Source organism: Triticum aestivum, chromosome 6D (assembly GCF_018294505.1).
Source record: "Triticum aestivum cultivar Chinese Spring chromosome 6D, IWGSC CS RefSeq v2.1, whole genome shotgun sequence".
Lineage (NCBI taxonomy): Eukaryota > Viridiplantae > Streptophyta > Magnoliopsida > Poales > Poaceae > Triticum > Triticum aestivum.
In genome coordinates, this window is record NC_057811.1 from 388,440,706 (window position 1) to 388,457,223 (window position 16,518).

At 41.7% G+C, this 16,518-nt stretch overlaps 1 protein-coding gene and 1 long non-coding RNA gene across 3 annotated transcripts; one reads left to right on the forward strand and one right to left on the reverse strand.

Annotated features, from left to right (window-relative positions):
- Window positions 1-5,593: 5,593 nt before the first annotated feature.
- LOC123145287 (uncharacterized) lies at window positions 5,594-12,015 on the reverse strand. Of its 2 annotated transcripts, none has more exons than XR_006472248.1 (6): window positions 10,757-12,015; window positions 10,311-10,359; window positions 9,736-10,040; window positions 9,257-9,619; window positions 8,618-8,886; window positions 5,594-5,862 (listed from the first exon to the last, which is right to left on the reverse strand). It is a non-coding gene; the product is annotated as an uncharacterized lncRNA (long non-coding RNA). The 2 variants fall into 2 exon arrangements; XR_006472247.1 differs by having other exon boundaries at window positions 10,636-12,015.
- A 782-nt stretch (window positions 12,016-12,797) lies between these two features.
- LOC123142625 (uncharacterized) lies at window positions 12,798-14,471 on the forward strand. The gene is made up of 2 exons (XM_044561455.1): window positions 12,798-13,514; window positions 13,765-14,471. Exons 1-2 carry the CDS (start codon window positions 12,798-12,800, stop codon window positions 13,825-13,827), a joined length of 780 nt encoding a protein of 259 aa, XP_044417390.1. The 3' UTR covers window positions 13,828-14,471.
- Window positions 14,472-16,518: the final 2,047 nt, after the last annotated feature.

Sequence of the window (16,518 nt, forward strand, 5' to 3'; positions counted from 1 at the left end):
CAATAATCAGAGTTCAATTTTCAATGGCAATAGGTGTAGTAAGTGAAGCTGAACCGACCTCGTCCATGGCAGGAATTTGGTTGGAGGGGGATCCAGGGCCGGGGACGGCGGGTGATGGCGTGGAGGCAGGCGGATCTGAGGCCGGTGCGACGCAGCCTCGTTGGATCCAGGCGGCGCGGCGGCCGGAGAAGCTTGTGCGGCGCCAATGACTACGGAAAATGGCGTGCAGAGGCCCGGGGTGAGACGCCGGGCAGCGTCGATGCAGGAGAGGTGGAAGAGAGGAGGGACACCTGCGCCGGGCGGATCAAGGCGGCGACGCTTCGGTGGGAGGTCGGAGAGCATCTCGTCACCGGAAGGTGGAGGGAGCGGCACGTCGGTGGGAGGTGGGGGGGCGTCTGCTGAAGGTCGGGGGCGGCGCGCCGGCTGGAGGTGGAGGGCGGCACGTCGGCGGAAGGTTTGTCGTCGACGAGAGGTGGGGGCGGCAGGTCGGTGGGAGGTGGGGGCGGCTCATCGGTGGGAGGTGGGGAGGCGGCTCGTCGGCGGGACGTGGGGTGCGGCCGGTTAGTGTGGGGGTGTGGCGTGGGGCACGCTGGGTGATGGAGAGGAGTGGGACGAACGGGCTGCAGGGGTTGGGCCGGGGCGTTTTGTGTTTTTACAGTGTACCGGTTCGGAAACTGCAGATCGGCCCTTATATGGCTAAGGAGTAACAGAATAATTTTCTATTACTAGTAACAGAATAGCCATGTCCTATATATATAAATATATATAAATATAAATATAAATAAATAAACATATATATATAGGATAAATGTTTCCTACAAGCAGTGGTAGTTACCACCACTTGTATTTTGTATGTTGTATGTAGTATCTGTCGAAATCGAGAGTATGTACGTGTAGTATGTAGTATATAACAATGGTTAGGTAGTATATATACTAATTTTTAGGTAGTATATACCTTGTTTTGAGTATGCCATTTTTTACGTACAAATATGTATGTATTTGACAAATATAACAAAAACTATGGGCTCATATGCAATTTTTTCATATAACTAGCTTTGAAATATCTTAGATATAGTATATGAACATATTTAAAATAATAAATAAGTATATATAGTAGCACATGGTAATATTGAGACATGTGGGGTAACTACCACCGGGTGATATATATATAAACACTATTCTGATCACGGGATCAGAATAATATTCTGATCACAACCTGGACTGCCTGAGTAACGCGCCTGAACTTCCCTTTGTACGAACCCGACCTTCGGGCTATCTTCGCAACCGTTGCTTCACCCACGAATTATTTTTGTTAGTCGTGTTCTATATGATGTTAGTGTAATCTAGAAACGTTTTTTAGCAACTAAATACCGGTTTTATATAGGAATCTCGCTCGTTGGCGGATTTTGCTCTCGGGTCGTGATGAAATTGCGTTTTTTTTGCAATTTTACTGCCAGAGTTGTTCGACCTGAACTTCTCCCAGTGCTAGGTTGAACTTCCGCCAACATTGCCCAAATGGGGCTTGCGATATACCGTTGGAAAGCTATGGACACCAGTATCATGACCCAAGTTAAATGTTTGGCAAAATGTAAGCGGTTTAAGAGCAGTTTTGAAAACCTTTTTTCTTCATACAAAAAACGTGAATCGTATTTTCGATAGCATTTATAAATCATTTCTCGGAATGAGGCAAATAATATGGCCTTGGAAAGCTGTTGCAAAACCGCTCCTTCCACATGTTGAAAGTTTTCTCTAATTCCCTACGGTTAAAGAGTAATTTGCAAAATCGTAAAATTCCGCAAACCGAACAGCCGATTTCGTATTTTCGTTGTCATTTCTAAACGGCTAATCCAATTGAGTCAAATGATATGGTGTTGGAAAGCTTATGAAAATGCGCTACCTTTTCATGTAGAAAGTTTTTTCTTATTTTGAACAGTTTAAGAGTAATTTAGAAAACGGTACAAGTTCCATCGAGTTCGTATTTTCGATCTATTTTTTAACCGTATGTCTGAATGCAGCAAATGATATGGCGTTGGAAAGCTTGAGGAAATTCGAAACTTTATGGTATACATTGTTTCTCCCAATTCCTTAATGTTTTAAGTCAATTTTGAAAATGGCTAAAAACGTATTTTCGCCGTAATTTCTACAAACTTTATCGGAATGGGGCAAATAATATACCGTTGAAAAGCTAAGGAAAATACGAAACTTTTTCATGTTGATGGTTTTCTGTGATTTTAGCCGTTTTCAAGTAATTTCGAAAATGGCGATATCATTCGTTCTGCCTTTATCGCGAAACAGATTCTTCGAAAAAGCACCACGTGAAGAACCTGAACTTCTCGGCATGTCTACTTGAACTTCACTCTGTTTTTCACGTGCTTTTTTTGCTCATAGATCTCCATCCACCGCTCGTAGCTCTCCATCCACTCACCGGAATTGAGCAAGTGATATACTGTTGGAAAGCTGCTGTAAACACGCAACTTTCCCGTGTTGATCATTTTTTCATACTCGTGACAATTTTAAAAAGAATCATCTCAAATTCATTCACTATAGTAGTCGAACTTCGTGCTATTTTCACGTTGAACTTCTGTGACGTATTTTCGTTTGTAATTTTCTCATCCATTTCGTTAGTGTTACACAAATGATATTCTTTTTGTACAAACCTCTCTCACAATATATTTTTAACTTTCTTCGACCGAGGACTTGAATTTACACAAATGATATTCCTGTTGTTTTGAAGTAAATTAGAGAAATGACGAGATCACGATTTCTGCCTTCATTGCGAATGGCAACGCACTGCGTGAAGTAGTTGAACTTCTCGGGCATGTTTGTTTGAACCTCACTCAGTTTTTGACGTGTTGTTTTTTGCACTGCGTGAAGTAGTTGAACTTCTGGGGTATGTCTATTTGAACTTCACTCTGTTTCACTTTATTGAATTTTTCTTATATGAAATACAAACCATGTAGTACGTGAACTTCCGGTTGTTATCACTTTGAACTTCTCTCTAGTTTGAGAGAATTATTTTAAAACACAAAAAATAACATATTTTTAATGTATTTTGGACATCTAAATGCACGGTGAACCTCTCTCACAATAATTTTTTGAACTTTTCCTCGCCGAGCACTTGAACTTCTAGCAACCATTTTTTCGTTTATGAGTTATTTTTAAAAGTGCAAAAAAATGGCGTTGTGTTTTTTATTTTTGGAACAGGTAAATCCTAAGTATTAATAAACTCTGAACTTCTTTGTTATTTCAATTTGAACTTCACCTTTTTATATTTTGAGTAAAGAATTGTATTTGATTTTTATACGGAAAAAATCAAACATGGAAATACAAGGTGAACTTCTCACAAGAATTTTTGAACTTTCTTGAGCCGAGCACTTGAACTTCTAGCAACAAAACGTTTTAGCCTTTTCTTTTTCATTATTATTTTTAATACAAAATGCGTTTAGTACGTGAATTTCTAGCAATTTTCAATCCGAACTTCTCTTGGTTACGTGAAAATATCTACGTTTTTTATAGACATTGAACCGCTCTACTTTTTTTACTTGAACTTCATTGTGGTTTTTTAGAAATGTGAAAATTGGAGGATTTTTTAGAAATATCCAACTTCTTCGTTATTTCAAATTGAACTTATTGGTTTTATTCTTTAGTAACTAGAAAAATCCGATTTTTCAAATCAATATCAAACTACTCCACTTTTTCCAATTGAACTTCTTGGTTTATTCTTTAGTAACTCGAAAACCTGAGTTTCTTATATACATTGAACTACCCCATCTTTCGAAATTGAACTTCTTGGTTTTAATCTTTGACATTTGGGAAAATCCGAGTTTGTATGAACATTAAACAACTTCATATTTTTTTTAAGTTTGGACTTCTTGTTTTTATTCACTAGTAACGGGAAAAGTCCTAATTATGTAATAAATATCGAACTACTGAATTATTTAAAGTTGAACTTCTAGGTCTTATTTTTAAAAGAAGGAAAATCTGTTTTTATAAACTTTTTGAACTGCTCGGTTTTTTCAATTTGACCTTCTTGATAATGTAATAAATATTGAACCTCTAGTTTTTTTCCTTGAAATGGGGAAAATGTCATTTTTTGTATAATTTTTGAACCAATTTGCTTTTTTATTTGAACTTCTTGGTTTATTTTTTATTAAAGGTGAAAATCCCAGTTTTATAATTAACAAAGAACTTCTCCACTATTTTAATTTTGAATTTCTATTTTTTGAAACAGATGTTCAATTTTTGCCTTTTCTCATATTTTTTTAGAAACTTTTGAATTGCTTGTTTTTTAATTTCAACTGCTTGTTTTTCTATTTTTAACTTTTGCAATTTCCACATGAATTACTCAAGTTTGTTCCATGGATTTGTCACATTTTCCCTAGTGATCTCCCGTTTTTTCTATTTTGAACTTATGTACATGCCATCAAGTGAAATCAACAAACAGATTTCACATGTGTGGCCGGTAAGAAGCACATACCCTGCTACTTAGTAGAACAACTGTACTGGATCGCATATATCCAAAGGAAAAAAGTTTTTTGCAAGTCACGTAAAAGTTAAAGCAGCAACAGCAGCAGCACAGGGTGTGTAGCAGCCAGTGGCACCTTGTGGGCACAAGACGGCACGCACTACTTCTCATTCTATAATTACTGAACGTCACCAATAGAAATGTCTGAACTTCGACAATCATCAACTAATTTTGCCCAATTGAAAATGCTTCTTTTACACAAATTGCTGTAGCACACTCACACACATAGCACGCATGCACACATCCATGGCAGAGAAAGCCTACGGGGGAAAGAACGAGGACAAAATGTATGTACTCATAGTCATACCAACAAGCACGTACATAGTAGCAGACCTGAAATATCATAGTTTCCAATGTAGAATTGTTGCAGTTTTTTTGTTGAACTACTACTGAAGGACAACATAATAGGCTTATATTTGATGGGCAGCTGACAATATGCCACAATCGCTTTTACATCCCTCGCAGATTTGTGGATGGAACCCACATGTATTTTCTTGCAGGGGCTCGTTGCTGCAGGATGTGAGACATGCCAAACCCACATGTATTTTCTTCAGGATCTCTGGTGACAGGTTGTGAATTTCGTGACCTTGACAATATGAACTTCAAACACACACTATAACTAGTAGAACGCCCGTGCGTTGCTACGGGCTATAATGCATATAATAAATCAAACAAATAATTAAGGTCGTCTCGAAGCATCTCTCACTCTCTCTATCTCTCTCACATATCTGGTTGTGTACACACACCAAACAGGCACCCAGTGGGCTCCTCAAAATCTAACCGTCCGGATAGTCCGGGCTCCCCAAATTCAGCCCATATGTGGGTGAGAAATGTGGTTGTCTATCCGCCATGTTATCTCCAACACGCGGTCCCAAGCGAACTACACACCCCATGACGCACCCTTCCAATTTAAATTGGATGACGCCCACTTTATCTTCACCATAGCACCAACGCTACCTCACACCATACTTTCCCAAGAATTGTCAACGTACTTACCCATGGATCGGCAACGAGGAGTCCCCCGCCAACCACCCGGCTCTCACGACAGATCTGATGCCTCCCAGGCCATTGCCACGTTGTAACATATACAATTGAATGTCGTGCATTACCACGAAATAAAAATATGATGTCCGTTGTTGGGCAAACAACTAATACGCCAGTGTGTCCGTTATTAACTCCAACCATGAGAATCCGCATAATACTTATATTCTCCAACTATGAGAATCCCCATAATACTTATTTACTTCAACTATGAGTATCCACACATCTTTCTTTGTCCTCTCCACTTTCATTCATGCGTTCTGCTTTCTTCCTCTGACCAACCAGCTAACCAAGATCTGCAAAAAGGAATAAAATTGTAAAGCAATTTAGCATAGTAACGCAGCACTTATATATTATATATTGGCGAAAACATGTGATCATCTGCCCAGCAAATACCTTTCATTGAGTTAGTTATTATTACACGTGCATTGTTCCATTCACTCGGCAATAAATGGATGATCTTTTCGATATAAAATGCTATATGTGAACTACAAAGTGATCGAAGATCACATTAGATGGAGATATTGCTACTAACTCAGCAGCTGGAACTACCGCGAATACTAATATTAGCTTTGACACTTGTCTATAGCTAAGTAATGGGATCAAATTTGTCTTCTTTAAAAAAAACTTGTAAGATCAGTTTCGTACTTTTTTGAATGAATTGGCAATGTTCCTCAATTAAATTCAGCATAAGGCCTTTAATTAAAGTTGGTCCTCAGTTCTTGTTTTATGCTCATTTTATTTGGACCAACACAAAAGCTTTGTGTGAGTTTAATAAATAACTCTAAGCTAACTCAAGTTTACACATAAACTCAAAATTACAAGGAAAATGGAAAAATATAATGCTGCCATGTTCAAAAGGTTTCCTCTGCAAACTTAGCCGCTGCCAATGGTTATCCAACAACAAACTAAAAAGATAATATAATCATTAAATATTACTCCCTCCGTTCCTAAATATAAGTCTTTTTAGACATTTCAAATGGACAACATACGGATGTATGTAGACATATTTTAGAGTGTAGATTCACTAATTTTGCTCCGTATGTAGTCATTTGTTGGAATCTCTAGAAAGACTTATATTTAGGAACGGAGGGAGTACTCTAGAAGGAATCTCGTTGCATGACAATTTGTACCATAAATCATGTTTACTACATAAGCAACTTTATATATACCATGTCCCAAATAAACTCTTGTAAATACACCAGAGGTCTTAGAACTTGCACGCGGCGGTCATTTTGGTGCACAAAGTTGTAAAATACGTGTTTGTGGTCACTAAACTTGCGAGACTGTTCAAATACAGTCACTCTCTCTGTATGCAGGCGTATCCGTCGACGCCAGCATGGCACGGGCCCGCTGTTAATGACACATGGACGCATTTTTGCACAAAACCCGTTCTTCTTCTTCTTCTTTTCTATGCAAAATAAAAAATCAACCATCGATGGGACGAAAAGTTTAACTGCCAGCTCTCGAACCCCCGACCTAATGCTAGTACAATACAGGTCACACAAACTGCACCACACATCTGTAGACAGCTATTAAGGATAACTAAGATTAATGTACAAAAACGGAAGCGCTCATGGAACAGAAATGGGCTGTGGTCCGGCGACCCATTTTGCACTTGTTTATTTTTCAGAAATTTGTAGATAGTATGTAAATTCTAATGCCATTAATAAGAGAACTTTCAAATATTTTTCATGTATTATTCTAAAATAATACTTATGAATTATAAAAATGCTCGCATAATAATAACACCAATTGTTTTTAAAATATTCATAATAATAAAATGTGCATTTTCTTAGAAATATTCATAATTAAAAAACAATATGTATCATTACACCTATTCGTTTTATTTGAGAAATTCGTGGATCACAAAAAATTGTTCGTGTATTATTTTCAAATAATATTGTTTGTGCAATTCAAAATATGTACATGCATTAAAAAAACTACATGAAATTTATAAAAATGTTTAAACACTGAACAATATTCATGTAAATTAAGAAATGTACATTGCATTTAAAAAAATGTTGGCACATTTCAAAAAAAAAATTGTGAATTTTACAGAATGTACAATTATGTTCGCATGGTTCAAAAAACTGTTCGCGTAGTTTTTCTATTGCATGAACATATTTTGAATTACACGACCACTTTTTACAATGTTTAAACATTTTTTAAAATGGCACGTACTTACAGAGAACAAGAGTGATAAGAACATATACATTGTCTATCTCTAAATTACATCACATGTCGCAGTTGCTTGGCGGTTGGCTTATGCGCGAGTGAATCTCCATGTCACAGGTTCGAACCCACCGGTTGCACTTTGCATTCTTATTATTAGAAGACATAAATTTCTTCATTATTATTTTTTGGGTCCACCCTGATAGGATGTATAATATAGTCGTGCAAAGTAAACACATGATACTGTTGGCGTGGTGGTTGTTCAGTCGTGCCACTCAGCAGTACGTCCAAGGATGGAACCCCGCCGCCCCACTATTTTTCTTATTTTAGGGGTTCCTATGTAAATAAAAAAAGAGCTGCGGGCTTTTCTACAAATCTATCATACAAGAGCAATTACAGTGGTTGACAGCGGGCCCGTGCCATGCTGGCGTTGACGGATACGCATGCATACGGTGAGAGTGACTGTATTTGAACGGCCTCGCAAGTTTAGTGACCACAAACACGTATTTTGCAACTTTGTGCACCAAAGTGACCGCCGCGCGCAAGTTTTAAGACCTCTAGTGTATTTACCTCTAAACTCGAGAATAATCAAATGGTGAGGTGAACAAGATCTCTAGCTCGTACCAAGAATTCAATGTTTTATGGGTATGTGCATCATTTGATGCACATGCTTTTACGAAAAGACGAAGTAATTCATTTATTTTGCATGTCACACTGTTCAACTGCTAATGTTTTATGTTAAGTACTCCCTCCGCCCGAAATTACTTGCCGCTCAAACGGCATTCATTTGAGCGACAAGTAATTCCAAACAGAGGAAGTAATAATTAGTTCTCCATCCAATTGAATTCAACAAAGCCTGGCAAAAATCTTATTTACCTTCTGATCAGTTGAGACTTGAGAGAGCCACAGGCTCCTTACCACGGAAGAGCACGATCCATGAATCTGCGCAGCAATCCCATCAACGAGATTAGTTGCTTGTCTTTGGAGCAAGCCATCTAATCTCTAAATGCATTTACTGCTGAAAAGCACAACCCACTACTTCTTCATATCCACATCGTTCATCTCCCTGTATCATTAATTAGCAGGCTTTCCATCTTTGCTAAAGACAAGGTGCAGCCTCTGCTGCTGGTAGTGTAGTTCGACACCTACGCAAGAACACAGAAGCCACATACCGTCAGATCACAAGGCTCAGTGTGTGAAAAGAAGGTTTCAAATACCGTGTAATCGCAAACCATTCTTCATAAAACTGAAAACACACGGTACAGCTCGGTATGGAATAACACTTCTGCTCTTCCGGATCGTTTTCTTCACCACCGGTGTATGCAAGCGACCTTCCCTTTTTTGCTTGTGGCCGGGTAGGCCACCTTCCTACCCAGGGACATGTTTTATGGTAAAAGGAGGAGCCTTTTGCCCTTTGCAGGTGAGCGGCGTCCGTGTACTATAGTGGCGGTGTGGGGTGGTCTAGGTGTGTATATAACAAGTCACAGTTGGGGGAATTATGATAGTGTAAATTACCTTGGGAGAAGAAAATGTTTTCTCTCGACTCGCCCGCTCTTTCCACCATCTTCCTCTTAGCAGATTGCCTATGCAAATTGTCAGTAGTGGCAAATATTGATTCAACGACATAAGTTATGACTATTGCTACATATGCAAAATAGGAGGCAAAAAAGTTACAAGATATGTCAAGGTAGAAACATAGGACATAGTAAGTATTTTCAGATCCGTGCATGTAATCCTTGAGAAGTTGAGGGAGGTATTCCAGTATCTCCCTAAATATAATTTCTTTGATGTCTTCTTTGGTAAACTTTCTTTGTTCAAACTCGAAATCATTTTTCAAGTTCATGAACATGATGCTTCTCTCTCCACTTCCACGGGATCCTTAAAAAAGAGATAAACCATGAATGTATGACTTTGTAAAGTAAAAACAAATGACAACGAATTTGACTGATCACTCTGAATCCGACGGTGACAATCAAATGCGTACCATCGCGCACCTGCTTAACCCCCAAGCCTCGAGGGCCACCCTCATGTGTGTGTGTGCCGCTGCCCTGCTCCAAAGACTACTCTTTGCCGCTGCACCGACGTCACACACACAGCCATGCCACAGTACAACGCTGTGCTGAGGCTACACACATGACCATGCCACAGTACAGCACTACCGTCTTGCTCTTTATGCTTTTTCCCCATGCAGTCCCAGCCTCCACCCCGCCTCCCCATCTACATAGCCACGACGGGGCCATACCAGCTCACGCCGACACCCACCCAGGGGCATCATGTACACTCGGATACCCTCTGAATACTGCAGATATAAGGATGAAAAACAGAAGTTCAGTTAGTGCCTTACTTCAAGAATATCAAGACCCTGCATTAGAGATCTATATATCTCAGTTTTGGTTGCAATCATCTTGACAATCAGAGAGACCACTCTGCCCCTCAACTAATTAATAGTACTGTTCTGTTTGACTCATCAACTTGAGCAAACACAAACACTTTTAGTCAAGGTACAGGCTACAATCGTCAGTACATCTAGGTAGCAGTCATATGAATATAAGCTCAGATGGAAACTTACGTGCTTCATCCTCTTCTTTTCAATCATCATCGTCATCAAACTCGATATACTGCAGAGTGAGAACATGTGAGTCAAACCTGACAATATTTTACCAACAAAATTATGCATGTGCACCCATTTCATAAGAATATGGGTTGTATGTCATAAAAATATATTATCGAAAAATTCTTTGAAATGTGCATCTAATGGCATATAACTCATATTTTGTTGGTATAATCAATTGTCAAAGTTAGATAAAAAATATGAAGTGGTCATTTATTAGTAGATGGATGGAGTATTTACTTCAAAACTGAGATGGGGAATGACCGAAAAGCTTCATGTTTACCTTTTATTTAACGCTTATTTGCAGGAATCAGTATGGGGGATGTGGTGATTGTTGGAGCATCTCTTTTTCAGTTTCCCGCGCCAAGACCTAAAGAAAAAAATGCCGAGTGTGGGGGGCTGACCTTGCTGCTGCAGGCTAGCGTAGATCGAGGAGGCAGTGGCTGCGGGTTTGTAGTAAGACGTCAGGAGAGGGTGATGCCTGGGTCATTGGATGTCACCCCCAAGCATCGATCTCCCCTTCCTGCTTTTGATTGCCTCCCGATCTCACAAGAGCGGCTGGAAGACACACGTGCCGCTGGGCTCATCTTCCTCGTCGCCCCATGTAGGAGATGAATACAACACCCATGGCCGGGATACGCGGACGCGGGCACCGGCTGCCCTACACGCGGGAAGATGGATAGTACCATGCCCCGACCTTGACGGCTCACCGGCGGCTCGGATCTGGAGTGGAGGCGTCGGCGGGTGAGGAGGCCACGACCATCGTGGCGTCGGCGGAGACCCATGGCGTGGGCTGCACATCAAGACAGGGCGGGGGCGCGCTGCAGTGGAGAGGTCGCGCGCGATTGGGCGGGCGCTGGTGAGCGTGAGGCCCTGGGTCGAGGAGATCAGGCGGCGCTCGAAGCCGCCTCCCCGCCATGGTGGGAGGTGCCATCTAGATCGGGGGAAAGAGAGGCGAGGGGATGGATGGGAGAAGGTGCGAGGCTAGAGATCGGAGAGAGGACGGCGGCGGCGACGGGAGGGGATCGAGAGGAAGGGCGTTCCTCCTACGGGGTGGTTTTCTTGGGGTGCGTGCGTGGGGTGGGGTGAGGTGGGGTGGGGAGGTGACGAAAAAAAACCAGTCGAAAAAAAACCAGACGAAAGTGGGGGAACTATTCAACCAACTCGTCCATTAGGAGTAGAGATAAAGCATCTGTCGAACAAGACTGCTCGTAAAAAATAGACTACTAATACCAGATCCTAACGGATAATGAAAATAACAAATATACAAATATGAACAGGCTCGCGTGTATGTATCAAAAAAAAAATTATCAGACATGAGTCATCCAAACTTCTGAACTATATTATGTGAGCTTCGAGGTCTTGACAATATGAACTTCAAGAAGATACACTAGAATTGTACAATATGATTTTTTCTGAAAGAGGTGCAAAAACGAACTTGTTGTAGACGTATTCCCACAAGAACAGATATAATGCACATGTATGAATATTTGTTGCTCACAAAAATTTGGGCATAGGACAAAAGATGTTGTTAGTTATCAGAGACATAACCACAAACAGTTGAGGGCATCAAATCAGCACAACTTTCACGAAACTTGTACAAAAAATTTATCCAAAGAAACAGGGGACTAGGGGACTAGCCGTTCACTCTAGATGCAGCAATCACAGGAGTGGATGCACAGAAATTGCAGAACCTGGATAGGGACTAGCAGTGTAGTTGGACTGATGCGAAGCCGGCCTAGGTGTGAGCCAGCCATCTCCTCTCCAGGTCCGAAGCATGGAGCCGGGCCAGCACCATCCTCGCGTGCGAGCGACCGCCAGGACGTGGAGGAGATGGGGGTGCAGGGCGTTGGGTTTGGGAGGAGCCACTAGTGGCGGCGTAGCATCTTGGTGGCAGGCGGCGGCTCGGGTTCTTGGAGGGCGGCGCCGGCGTTTGTTCCACAGGGCCGACGATGGCTTCAACACCGGCGGAGGAGGTGATGCAGGGGCGGAGAGGGGTGGAGTTGTGTCGGAGACCCCTGGATGGCTGGGATTTGGGAGCTAATGTGGTGAACATCCAGGAGCGCCGTCGTTGAACAGCCGGAGGTGGCGATGCCGAACGACATGAGCGCCGCGATGGTGGATCCCCATCGGGAGGAGGCTACGTGAGTGAGGGGGCGCAGGCTTGCTCGTCTTCAGTCTGGGACTCTGGCAGCGGTGGGCGGGATCCAGAGCCAGGCGTCGGCGCCCCGGATCCACGGCTCACGGCGGCGCTCGAGGCCTGTGGGCGGTGGAGGTTTGGGGCGGCGGCGCGGCGCGCATCGCCGATGGGCGGCGGTGGGGGTTAGCCGGTGGGCGGCGGCGCGAGGCCGGCGAGGAGGGGCTACGAGATGCTGACGGGCAGGGCGGCGCGGCGCGGCAGGCAGGGGAGGGCGGTGCGGTGGTTTGGTCGATGGGGATCGGGGGATGGTGAGGCGTCGTCGAGGGAGAGGAGAAGGTCGTGGGTGTGGTAGTGGGCCGTTCCGGGGTGTGCACAACGGGCCAGTTTTTTCTCTGTTTGCGATCTCAGGAACATCACATCGCGCCCTATATAGAGACGTTGTGATCAGAATAACTATTAGAATAGTGCTACTCGACGCAACAAGAAAAAATGAACCCACCCCGAACCCCAGTCTCCCCACCTCCCATGACCAACCTGCTCGATCCCCATCCCCCGCCGCCGTGGGCCGGCGAGCAAACTCGCCCCATACGGTGAACCCCACCGCCGCGGGCCGCCCACCCATCGTAGTGCGCCCCTTCAACCCCCGCCACCGTGGGTCGCCCATCTACCGCGCCTCACCTGGTCAACCCCGCCACCACGCGCTTCCCAACCATCGCGCCGCGCGCCGCCATCCACACCGCCGCGCGCCGCCCGCAATCCCCGCCTCCATGACTCCTCCTTTGTCATCCCGTTCTGCGGCAGCAAATTTCGGCGGCCATCCCGTTGAACAGCTTGGATCTAGGGCGTCGGCGAGCAACTGCAGGTGCAGGGGGGACGAGAGGGACGAAGACGTGGCAAAGGAGCTCCAGCTCGATCTTCTCGGCTGCCGGCGGAGGAGCGGAGCCCCCCGCGCGCAGGTCTGGCCTGATTCTTCTCGTCCGCCGTCGTGCGTTCAGAGGCCTCCCGCGCTCGAGCTCCTACAGGTGACAGGCATCTCGTTCTTGCTGATTGTTGTTGCCGCCACTGAGCTTCTCTGATTCACCACTATTCTTTGCAATTCGCCCATGCCTCTGTTTCTCTGGACCATAATAAAGAGAGAAATTCATCCTAGCTGAGAGACAGAGTTGAGGTTCAACGTGTATATTAAATAAAAGAAGATTGTAGTGATTACGAGTATGTGGCTGCCTATAGTTCTTGTGTTTAATGCAAACAATCCCCTTTCCTTCCCTGTAGCAGTGGACACGAGCAGGCAAGGTGCTTCTCCTATCGCGTCTGCTGGCAGAAGTGGAAATCTAGCCGGCGTGCAGGTTCTTGTGCAGGTGGGTGTGCTAGTGTAGTTTTTCAGTTGACGATCTAGCTAGCGCACTTTTTTCAGGTTGGCATTGTTCAGTTTGAAAAGGTACAACAGTTCACTTAGTGAATACGCCACCAATTAACTTTGGAAAAGTACGCTGCTGAGCACTTCTCCATCTAGATTTGTTCTTGTTTATGCCCCTCGAAGTAGATGATTCCTCGCACCTGAACTGTCGAAAGTCTATACTGCATTTTTTTGTAACTTCAGTGTAGTGAGCAGATGGGGGCACCAGCAACGAACCAGCGGCGACCGGGCCTTCTCTCATCCATGAGCTGGCCCCACTCAACCTCTGTCTCCAGGACGAAGACGATGTCCACGGCGCTGCCCAGCGGGAAGGGCAACAAAAAAGTTAAAAAAAAATTGCTAGTGCAGCTGATTGCCTCCTCTGTGTTGTGATGTACTTCCTCTGTAAACAAATGTAAGAGCGTTTAGATCACTAAAATAGTAATATAAACACTCTTATATTAGTTTACGGAGGGAGTACTATGTTGTGTAGATTTTTTTTGAATTCATGTTGTGAACCCAACTAAGGTTGAGCACAAAAGTTTAGATGGCGGCTGGTTTGAATTTTCTCCTATAGCAGAAATCTCGCTTCCCTCCTATTGTACTATATCCACTTGTGTGTTGTTTGTCAATGCTTTTTGTCTGAAGTTTAGTAGTACCTGTGGGTGCAAAAAAATTGGTGTTGTGATACATAGGTTCAGTTTCTTAGGTCATTCAAAAGAAAATGAAAAAAAAATGTATTTTCGTCTCCAAAAAGCATCAATGATGTGGAGTGCTTATCTTCTTGTGTACTTCTATCGATGCTTGTGTTTCATGGAGAGAGAGAGAGAGAGAAAGAAAGAGAGAGATAATCATTCATGTTTCCATTCTTTCTATGTACTTCAGAGACATTTTATGACAGAGAAAAAAGGTTAATGACACATTCTTTTGAGAGATACATAGTGGTTCGGGCTTCAATGCTTTTTTACACGAAAGTTCATGTTTCAGAAATTTCTAAGTTCACGTGTACCACATACTGAAGAAATTCATCAATGAAAAAAGGGCCGCCTAGGACATTTAACCGACAACAAAAATGCCTGAAAATGTTGTGAGACAAAAGACACTTCACAAGATATAACATAGTAAGTTCGTAGAAAGTGGAAAACCCCTTAATTTTGTTTTGTAAGTTTAACCATTTCTAAAAACAATACCTTGAAGTTCAAATGTAAATAATAGGGCGGTTCAATGTTTATTACAAACCTATGATTTTCCCCGTTACTATAGAATAAACCAAGAAGTTCAAAAAAAATGACGTAGTTCGATTTTAAAAAAAAAGGTGTTTCTACATTTTACTAAAAAATGGAGAAGTTCAAATTTAAATAACATAGAAGTTCAAAATGATTATTTCAAAACCAAGAAGGTCAAACGAAAAAAACCGAGCAGTTTAAAAAGTTTGTAAACATGGATTTGCCCCCTGTTTTTTTAAGATCCAGAAGTTCAAATTTAAAGAAGTGAGCGGTTCGATGTTTATTACATAATTAGGACTTTTCCCTTTACTAATAAATAACACCAAGAAGTCCTAATTGAAAAATGAAGTTGTTTGATGTTTATAAAAATCTTAGATTTTTCCCGATACTAAAGATTAAAACCACGAAGTTCAATTTTAAAAAACGGAGTAGTTCAATGCATATTAAATACTCAGTTTTTTCTCGTTACTAAATAATAAATCCAAGAAGTTCAATTTTTAAAAGCAGAGCAGTTTGATATTTATTTGTAAACTTAGTTTTTTTCTGGTTACTAAAGAACAAGACCAATAAGTTCTATTCTAAAATAACGAAGAAGTTCGATGTTTGTAACAAAACTACAATTTTCAAATTTCTAGAAAAAAACACAAAAAAAGTTCAAATAAAAAATTTAGAGCGTTCGATGTGTGTAAAAACTCAAATTTTTTCCGTTACTAAAGTGAAGTAGATAGAAGTTCAAAGCGATAACAGCTAGAAGTTCACGTACTGCATGGTGTGTGTTTCATACGAAAAAAGAGAGTAAAAAGGCGAAGTCTAAATTTTTTGTTGCTAGAAGTTCAAGTGCTCTTCCGTCGGAAGTTCAAACATTCTTGAGAGAGAGAGGTTCACCGCGTATTTCCATGTTCGAAAACACAAAAAAGAAATTGTTTTTTGTGTTTTAAAATAATTCTCTCAATACACAAAGAAGTTCAGTTATTATTTGATAGCAATTTGATTTCAAAAAAGAAAATAAAAAATTCAAATTATAAAAATGGAAAAAGTTCATGTACTACATGGTGTGTGTTTAATATGGGAAAAATGAATAAAAAGGCAAAGTTTTCCTCGTTATTAAAGAATGGAAACAAGAAGTTCAGAAATTAAATAACAAAGAAGTTCAACTTTTAATAATAGAGCGCTTCAAAATTTCATAAAAAGATTGAGAAATAAAACCAGGAAGTCCATATTAAAAAGATGGAGAAATTCGATGATTATAGAAAACTTAGATTTTCCTTGTTATTAAAGAATGGAAACAAGAAGTTCAAAAATTAAATAACAAGACGTTCAACTTTTAATAATTGAGCGCTTCAAAATTTCGTAAAAAAGATTAAGAAATAAAACCAGGAAGTCCATATTAAAAAGATGGAGAGG

What these genes read in the sequence shown, in the direction of transcription:
- LOC123142625 (XM_044561455.1), top strand. Translation starts at nt 12,798, where the DNA reads ATGGTGAGGCGTCGTCGAGGGAGAGGAGAAGGTCGTGGGTGTGGTAGT. An exon ending in CCGCGCTCGAGCTCCTACAG is followed by an intron (nt 13,515 to 13,764) that starts GTGACAGGCATC and finishes CCTTCCCTGTAG; the next exon opens with CAGTGGACACGAGCAGGCAA.